General features: G+C 52.1%; 1 protein-coding gene across 1 annotated transcript; it reads left to right on the top strand.

Moving 5' to 3' along the window:
* Window positions 1–426: 426 nt before the first annotated feature.
* DYNLL2 (dynein light chain LC8-type 2) lies at window positions 427–7746 on the top strand. Its single transcript, XM_065896975.1, has 3 exons — window positions 427–709; window positions 3496–3634; window positions 5725–7746. Exons 2-3 carry the CDS (start codon window positions 3503–3505, stop codon window positions 5860–5862), a joined length of 270 nt encoding a protein of 89 aa, XP_065753047.1. The 5' UTR covers window positions 427–709; window positions 3496–3502; the 3' UTR covers window positions 5863–7746.
* Window positions 7747–9473: the final 1727 nt, after the last annotated feature.

Below are 9473 nucleotides of genomic sequence, written 5' to 3'. Positions count from 1 at the left end.
ATCCCTTCCCCATGGGCTCCCAGGGTCTGAAATCTCCATCCCACTCTCTTCCTTTATTCTTCTTCGAATTAGGGTCTTTACGCCCCTCCCTCTTTTTCTCTCTCATTGAACCCGGCCTCTTTATTCCTTTTTAGGCCTGGCCTCTCCAGCCCTGGATAGTGGGGTCTGTATACTTCTTTTTTCTCTTCTGAAGGCCACGTCTCCCTCCCCCAACCTTTTCCAGCTCCCCCTCCCCACCCCCTCCCTCCGCCCCGAGGCATTGTGGGAGGAAACAAGATGTGGGGCGAGAGCGGCGCGGGGAGAAGCCCGCAGTGCGGGGCCGAACGGGCCCAGCCAATGGGGAGCGCGGACGGCGGCGCGCGCGCCGGTGGGGGGAGCGGGGCGGGGCGCTATTTCAGAGGGGGGTCGTGCGTCCGCCAAGCTCGAGGCCGAGCGGAGCAGAGCTGTGAGGTGCCAGCGCGGAGCTGGCTAGCTGGCAGGCAGGCAGGCGGGCCGGCGGGCGCAAGGCGGAGCGCGGGCGGCGGGAGAAGCTCGAGGGCGGAGGGCGGCGGCGCTAGTGCTCGGCCCGGGCCTGCGGGATCCGGAGACCGCGGCGGCGCCGGCGGCGGCGGCTGCTGCCAGAGGAGCCGAGTGGACACCGCCCTGCCCGCGCTCTGCCTCAGGCCATCCCTGCTCCCCCGGGACCCCGCGCGGACTCGCCTCCGTAAAGGTAAGCGGTGGGTGGAGGCTGCCCCGGGGCGGCGGCCCGACGCGCGGGGTTCTGCCCCGAGGCCCGGAGCAGTGCTGGCCTCGGCGTGACGCCCCCGGCGCCTCTCCTGCCCAGGGCTGCGCCACCCTGTGCCCTCCCGACCCCGGGGCCCCCGGCTGCAGAGGTGAGGCCTCCCGCCCCCCCCCCCCCCCCCGGGATTTTCTGCGGGCTCGGAGGCCCTTGCTGTTTGGGCCGAGGGAGAGCCGCGGAGCGGGCTCGGGCGTGACGCGGTTCGTCCCGCGTCGCCACCCTCCGGGGCGTCCTTCCTGCAGCGAGGACGCCCAGTCACTACGGCGCTGCTCTAGGCCGGACGGGGGAGGGCGGCCGGCCGGGCGGAGGTGCGGGGGGAGGAGGCTTTCTCCTGGCCCAGGTGCCGGCCTTCGGGATCGCAGCCACTGGAGGATGGGGTGGTGGAGGGAGACGGCCCCTTGGGGATCCGAAGGGAGGAAATACAAGCGTTTGTGCGTGTTGGGGGCCGGGGAGGGCGGGTCGTGTCGTTCGGAGGCTTGGTCTTTTTGTCGCAGGGCCGGGGATAGAGGAGAGTGAGCTGTCCTGGAGTGCCCTCTTAGCTTTTCAGAAGAGCCCCTGGCTCGTGACTGAGGCAGCTGGCCTGGGGCCCTGTGGTCATCCTTCAATCTGGAGGCCCAGGTCCCTTGTTTTTTTTTTTTTCCCTCTTCCCCGTGGGGGAGGGACTACGTTGGCCCCTCCCTTTCCTTTTCTCATTGGCACCTTGGACAGGGGAGACTGGGGCTAGGCCTCACCTCTCAGACGCCTGGGGGGTCAGGGGTGAAGAATCGTGGCATTGTAGTCACAAGACCAACGTTATGTAACTGCAGGCTCTCCTGGAGGGTAAGGTGGTTTTAATTACTGTGACAAAGTTGTTTCTTTGGACTTTGGGAATGAGGCAGTGGGGCAGGTGAGCTTGCTGGGAAAACGGGTGCTGATTTCATCCTTTTATCAGGCCCCACCCCACCCTTGGATTTGTAAACAGTGCCCCCTTCTGAGTGGTAACCTGGGATAGGCCGCCGGGTGACACTGGTTTTCGTCCCTGTGCTGCTGCTGTCGTACCTTTGCGCAAACCCATTGAAGTTGCCACATTTATCTTATTTCAGCCATTGTTTTTTAAAAAGATGTTGGTTTGCCTCAGGTCATATAGACATCCAGGCCTGGAACAGGGTTCTCCTGACCTTTTCCTCAGCCCCAGCTGGCGCTTGCAGACTCCTCTCGAGGCTCTGACTTTCCCTCTCGGGCGTATGGGAGCAGAGGGTGCTGGGGCAATAACCCTTTGCTCTGCCAGCCTTTGCAGAAGTGGAACCAGCCCTGCTTAATTTGCCAGTGTGAGACAGAGGTGCCCCGGATGCAGTAAAGGGTTGTCTGACTAGCAGCTGGCACGCATGCATTCTTTGCAGATATCTAGTGCAGGCTGAAGAAGTAGTCATGAATTCTGCTTCCCTTTTCAGCCCACCCAGCCCCCAGGTTAGTGTGGACTCAGATCCGGGTGGCCTGGAATGATACCAGGGGTCTCTCCTTGAGCAGTCAGGTCCCTGTGTAGCTTTGTATCGGACAGGGCTGCAACGACAACATCTTTTATCCACTGGGCAGGCCACAGAGTGGCGCTTTGGGGGAGTAGCACATGGGGTGGGGGGTGGATTGTTACTGCCCTCTGTGACGGGACTTGGTCAAGGACAGAGGATAGGATTTTGCAGCTCATCCCCTTTCCTGCAAAGCACCTCACATGCCATAGACTTCCAGGCAGGCTGTGGCCAGCCCTCCTGGAATTCCTGTCATCCTAGGAGGGGACCATGCAAGGTGAGCTCTGGAACTCTGGTTGCTATAGGATGAATGCAATGTCTTAGATAGCATGGATATGAAAGAGTGCTATTAAAATAATAATTCTTTACCTTTTGTTGCCTCTGTCACCACTGGGCATTGGTAGCTTAGGGCTTGGCAGTCTTTTTCTGTGAAGGACCAGATAGTAAATATTTTAGGCTTTACAGGCCATATAGTTTCTTACAACTATTCAACTCTGCCATTGTGGTGTGTTCCTATGAAACTGTTTACAAAAGCAGGTGGTGGGCTGAATCTGGCTAATGGGTGAGACCACTGTATAGACTGTCCTTGTTTGCAGTGTTCTCATATAACCTTAATTAATCCATACAACAGCTCTTGATAGAGAGATATCCTCATTGCTAAAATAGAGGTAATTGAATGCAGAAAGGCTAAGTAACTTGTCCACAGACCAGAAGTCAGGCCTAATTCATCTTTCCACTTTGATACCAATGATATAATAATGGTCATTAAATCAAGGGCCTATTATGTTCAGGTGTTATACCACCAGGTTTACCCTGAGGTGAACTCAAGTCCGCATTTTAAGATGAAGAATGAGAGCACAAAGTTTAATCAGCTTGCCCAAGGACACAGCTGGTAGATGGTGTGTTGTAATATCTTGGCTATTGGTGCTATTCAAAATATTGGAAATAGATAAATTTAGAGTTGGAAAAGCCTCATTTTACATGTGATAACAACTGATGGCTTATTATGTTTTTTTAATTATTTACCTTGTGTTTCCCAGATTTGGCAACCATGTGTCTGCTAAAATCTTAGGAGCTCCCTTTTCTAATGCCTCATATCTGTGTTTTCTATTGCCCTCATCTTCTTTGCTCTCCTCTCCCAGCCCCACACCCAGCTGTTAGTGTTCACTGCCCAGAGCATGGGATTGCAGCCTCACCTCTCTGCTTCTTCTGCAGTGTCACGATGTCTGACCGGAAGGCAGTGATCAAGAACGCAGACATGTCTGAGGACATGCAACAAGATGCCGTTGACTGCGCCACGCAGGCTATGGAGAAGTACAACATAGAGAAGGACATTGCTGCCTATATCAAGAAGGTGTGCTGGGAGAGCTGTGGTTGGTCAGGGATAGGGATGGATAGCTGAGTTATGCCCCGGGGAGGGCTGGAGTGGGGGCATAGGAAAGTAGGTATATTCCATGCAAACAGAACCCTACGAACTTGCAAAGGAGATAAGTTAGGGGATGATTCTTATTTATTAAAGCATTTACCTTAAGAGTTCTTAATAGGAACTCTCCTGGGGTTGTGTGTATGTTTACAGATAGTTATGTGACTGCAAAAGCAATGGGGAGTGAAGCTTCAGGACTAGATATAACTGTCCCAATTCAGAACTATTCAAAATGAAGACCAAGGATGTTTGATTGGATAACATAAGATCCTATACAAATTTTCAGGGAGCTGCATCATTTAAAGTGGGATAGCCCTATAAGTGATCCTCATTATGTAGGACGTTTCCTTTTCTTTAAAAGGACTCAGGTGGGGAGTTCCCTGGCTGTCCAGTGGTTAAGACTCGGTGCTTTCACTGCCATGGCCCGGGTTCAATCCCTGGCAGGGAACTAAGATCCCGCAAGCCAAGCTGCGGGGCCAAATAAAAAGGGACTCACATACTAAATCGTCCCCTTCTCCCTACCTCCTTGAGGAAAGGGTGGGCTTGAATATATATATATATATATATATATATATATATATATAATAGATGAGCATTATTGGGGCAATAGGTTTAGTCCCTGAAGAATTCCTGGGTGAATGGACATAGTTAACATATATATAGTGAGGAAGCTGCGGAGCTAGAGGTGAAAGGTGGTACCCAGGGTCCCTGATTCCCAGTCAGGATCCATGTCCATTGGTGGCAGAGCCCCAGTCTTTGATATTCTTAATTCTGGTATCGCAAGGATGCCTAAGAGCCGTGGCATTCTGGTCCATACAGGCGGTAGAGTATCCTTGAGTTTCACAGAACTCTTTCCTGTGTGTGTGGGTGGTATGAGAAGAGGAAACGGGTCCTGAGAGACTTTTTCTTTCTGTGTGTGTAGCCAGGGGGTGCAGAGCTGGCAAGGCTGCTAGGCGTGCTGGTTCCTTGTTGAGTGATGGTTTTTCTGTTCTATTCAGGGAGAGAATGTAGAATCATGGACTCCTAGGGCCAGAAGAATCGCTTTCTCGTTTTGCTGATGGGGAAAATGGGGAAGCAACTATGGCTCTCCTATGTTACACAGGGTCTTCAGTCAGGAATAAAGCTGAGTGTGGTGACCCATGCCCTTTCCGCCGTCTCCTAATACCTTCTGGAGTTATGTGGTATGGGGGCTGTGAGGACGCTAAACAAGTTGCAGGCTGAGCCCCTAGGGGCCAGAGCCCCAAGGTTGGCAGCATTGCTGGGCCCGTGATGGAGGGCTGCTGTCCTTTCACAGCAATGGCAGGATGCAGCTAGAACTGAGCCATCTGTTTCCTGCTGGGTCCACAGAGTGGGAAGGTCTGTCTGATAAGGTCGTGAGGATTTCCTAGCTGGCTTTGATGCTGAACTTGTACTAGCCCTGAGAGAAGTGAGGGAACTGCCTTGATCTCATGGTTGAGGTCCTTTCTCTGGTGTTTACAGCCCACGTAGTGCCTGCCACACTGGAGTGTCTTTCATGTTGGCTTACACAGAATCGCTTCCTGGTTCTCCTGCAAGTACTCCTGGTACTTTCGTTCCCCATTTTGCTTTAGTGTCTTGGTTTTTGGCGTTTGGAAATGCTGGTTTAGTAACGTGAGAGGTGGCAAGTGGCACGTCAGGGAGGCTTGCTCCTCTTGTACTCAATGCTGTGTGACCCTGGAGTGGTCCTTTATTCCACTGGCTTTTCTGATTCCCTTGCTGAAGGGTTGCGGGGTGGGCTTTTGAAAAGCAGGGTAGCTAGAGGAACGAGAGATGATCGGGCTGTAAAGTGCTAGAGAGAAATAATGGAGCCTTTGTGGTGTTACATTATTGATGAAGGAGTGTCCTAGCCAACCTTAGAACCTGAGCTCCTGAGGTTCAGAGAACCGAGGCCGTGGACTGGGGGTGGGGTGGGGGTGACAGCTAAACTAATCAGACTCTCATTCTGATTTCTCATCCTCCAGCTGTCCTAATCACCTTTTTTCTCTTTTTTCTTCTTCTTTTAGGAATTTGACAAGAAATACAACCCTACCTGGCATTGTATTGTGGGCCGAAATTTTGGCAGCTACGTTACACACGAGACAAAGCACTTCATCTATTTTTACTTGGGTCAAGTTGCAATCCTCCTCTTCAAGTCAGGCTAGGTGGCCGCAGTGAAGGTGTTCGTGGTGGCGGCAGCGATGGCAAGCAGGCGGCGTTGCTGGGACTGTTTTGCACTGGGGCCAGCATCAGGATGTCCTCTCCAATGGCTGTGCTACTGCATGGACTGTGTACTCGATTTCACGTGTATGTCGCAGTAAACAAAACCAAACTTCTTTCTGTTTAGTTGCCTGGGGAAGAAGGCTGCTTTATGTTTATTTTTCAAGACTTAAATTTTTTTTGTTGTTGTTGTTCGTTGTATTGCACTAGGAAATCTCTCCCACCCCTCTCTTTTCTCTTTCTGTCCCTATACAAATAAAAAGCCCTCAACAAAGCCTGTAAGACCAGGAGGGCTGGGGAAAAGAAATAGGTTTCTGGAGGTGGAACTAAAACTGCAGCTGCCTCTTCCTGGTGGTGGATGCTGCTTTGGGAGGGCCAGGGAGGCTGCAGGGGCGACAGCGTTAGGATTGACAAGGAGAGAGGGATAGGAAGGAGGGTAGGGAGATTGATCTAGTACCAGGGAGAATATTCCACTGAACTGTGATTCCATGGCTTGGGGCAGAGGGTGGGGCAGGGGCTGGATTCTTTAAGGGGCCTTGAGACGTGTTTGTCTGTGGTGTGTGGGAGTGGGGAGCAGACTTATCTTGCTGTCTTTGTCAGAAGAGTTTCTGAGTGAGGGTTGTGTCTTTTATTCTTTTATTCTTCCTGCCAGAGCTCATGCTAGGAGGATGTTGAGGGTGGGATTAGCTTGATTTTTTTTTTTTCCTTTTCATTCTTCTCTCCTTCTGTCTGCTCCCTGCTTAGCTCTCTGTTTTCTCATTCCTCCAGAGTTCTCTTAGAGCAGCCCCTGGTAGTTGGCTGGCAAGGGAATTTCTGGTGACTAGTTCTTAGCTAGGTCTTAGCAATCAAACCAAATTAATGTGTCCCTTGTTTTTCCTCTGTATATGTGTGTGAATGTGCGTATATCTTGGTTTAGGGTACAGGGGAGGGAGGGGCAGGACTGTGGAATCTCTAAGGTGTATCGGTAGACAAGTGGGCCTTTATGTTAAAAACCTCTGGGGGCCTCTGTTTTGGGGGTGAAGATGGGTATCACCCTACCCGCCCTCAGCCATCTGGCCTAGACACTGCTTGCCCTATGCTGTCTGCTCCCAGGAAGGCTTTAGGAGGATAGTCCAGGATGAGGTGGTCATGCTACCATCCATCCTGGAGCTGGGTCTCAGTGGAGAAGGAAAGTGACTTTGTGAATGGTGGCAGCCTCTTGTGGGAGGCAGGGGTGGAAGTGTGATAAAGGGCTGTTGAGGGGCTTTGGGGGAACTTTGGAGGTCAGTCTTACAGTGGTGAAGCCAGGAATTAGGGGATGGAGCAGGACCGCTAGTGGGAGGAGATTCCAAGGGGAGTGCTCGGGAAATCTTGTCTGTGGATCAAACTGATGGGGTGGGGGATGGGGTGGGGGGAGTCATTACTGATTGAGCTGTTGATTCTTGTAAATCGCATTAAAAACTCTCATGTGTAGGGTTGATGCTGTGGAGGGGGTTTGGGATCCAGCTCATTTTTTTTTCCGATTCCATCCTCGAGGTTGGTGGGGAGGCAGGAGAATGCCCCCTTCTCAAGCCTTTAGTGTGCGCTGAGCTTTCTTTGATGCTGACAAGGGAGGGTGGGGACCGGGATGGTGAGTGAGTTCCCTGTAAAACCCTTTGGTGGGCGCAAGGCTGAGTGCTTGAGTTGGGGTTTATTTTTTTATGAGTGTCCGGATCTGTTTCCCCCTGCCCTCCCAGACTTGTGCGGCCAGTTGGAAATGTCTGGTGTGTGTTCATCTCTCCCTCGTTTCTGGAGCGTCTCCTGTGCTCTGCATCCACGCCTCTTTTGGACATTAAAGGTCGATTGACGCACTTCTGAGCTGTTTGGGTTTCTTTGGGGGTAAAGGGGATGGCCTGGTGGCGGTGGTGCCACACATGGGTGGGGGGGGTATCTAGGGTGGAGTAGAATGGGGTCCAAAGAGATACTGAATCAGGTCTCAGAGGGCCTAGGCTTGGGCCCCTTAAGTGGAGGAAAATAACCAGTGGCGCTCACCCACAGGATTTCTTGGGTCATTGGTGGAGGTGGTCTGGCGAGCCGCATTTTGAGTCTTCCATATAGTAGATGCTGAGACCTGGAGACTGTTTCTGTTAGCTTTAGCCACTCAGGAACGGAGAAGCTGAGGATCTTCAGAAAGGTGGAACCTGAGCGGTTCTCCGACTCGGGTTATCCTGGTTGTCCCACTTGGGGCTCCTGCCCACACACACCTGGAGAAGTCAGCAGTACCGAGACGCTTCTGAGAGTATCTGCCCACCCCTGTGACCCTAAGACACTGGTGTCTGGGCTTATGGCTACAATTCTTGTGGAGGGTGTTTGGGAGCAGAGATGGCTTTATACTCATTTCTGTTGTCAGTTATTCACTGAAAAATGTTTCTGAGATTTATACTTAGGCCAAGGATGCTGTTCACGTAGAACAGGACAGGGAAGTTCTCTTCTTTCATGGCATGTACATTGTAGTGCACAGAGCAGACGTACACATTAAAAAGCCAGTAGTGATAAATACTATCAAGGAAGTAAACTGGGCAATGAGCTATTGGTGTTGGAGGTAGGTGGATCCGTTTCTTCCACAAAGTTGAAAGTTGGTGGGCTGGATCCTGGGGAGCAAAACCTCCAGGGCAGCGAGGTCCTAAGGGAGTAAGACGAGGGGCTCTAGAACCTCAACTTCTGTTCCCACCTTTGCTGGTATGAATGATTTGACAGAGCTGGAGCTTTGGAGGAGGAGAGGAGGCCATGGTCCACATTTTATCTGCGATGGGTGCCTCTAGGGTCAAAACTCACCCTGTCCTGATGGGAGAGGCAGTCCAGGTAGCATCTATGGACAGCACACTCCTGCACAGGTAGGTACATGGTGCTCATCTAGAAGGTTAATCCTGCAAGGCTTCCTGATGTGCCCCCACCCCATGGGGCCCAGGAGGGGCAACACTGGAGGATCGACTACAGAAGGGGTTGTGGAAGGCAGATGGGAACTGTGGCAAAGAGGAATGCAGCCACCGTCGGAACTGTGGCCAGGCAGAGGGAGCAGGAGCTTCAGTATCCCACCTCTCTTTCATCCTGTTCTCCAGTCTTCTGGGGACATCCTTTTGGCTGAACCTAACAAAAGTCAGGCAGAGGACAAGGCTGACCCAGGGATACAGTCTGTAGGGGTCAGCCCCCCCTCCCCCCAGGGAACATAGCAGGAAAATGAATCTAAGAGGGGCAAACCAAGCCAGCATGGTAGGAAATTCTCTGTTGCTGTGGACAACGTGTCTGTCTCTCCCCAGAACTCGTGTCCACTAGCCTAGACAGAAGGTGTGGCTGTCTCCTAAACTATCCCCTTACTTCCTTCAGGTCTTACCTCAAACATCCTCTTATCAGAGGGGCCTGCTTACATCCTACAGAAAATAGTACCACTCCCCCATCACTGTTAACCTTACCCAGTTTAATTCAGCATAGCACCTGCCAATGCTTGACATGCGTTTACTTATTGATCTTTCCCGAGTAGAACATAAGCTTGAGAGCAGAGCCATTTTCTCTTTTCTTCACTGCTTTATCTTCAAGCCCC

The sequence above is a fragment of the Phocoena phocoena genome, chromosome 19, assembly GCF_963924675.1.
Source record: "Phocoena phocoena chromosome 19, mPhoPho1.1, whole genome shotgun sequence".
NCBI lineage: Eukaryota > Metazoa > Chordata > Mammalia > Artiodactyla > Phocoenidae > Phocoena > Phocoena phocoena.
Note: the sequence above shows the minus strand (reverse complement) of the source record. Positions and strands in the feature narration are given on the sequence as shown.

Bases quoted from the DNA above. Each gene is read 5' to 3' on its own strand.
- DYNLL2 (XM_065896975.1), top strand. From the start codon at position 3,503: ATGTCTGACCGGAAGGCAGTGATCAAGAACGCAGACATGTCTGAGGAC. The intron at 3,635-5,724 runs GTGTGCTGGGAG...TTCTTCTTTTAG, and splicing joins TTGCTGCCTATATCAAGAAG to GAATTTGACAAGAAATACAA.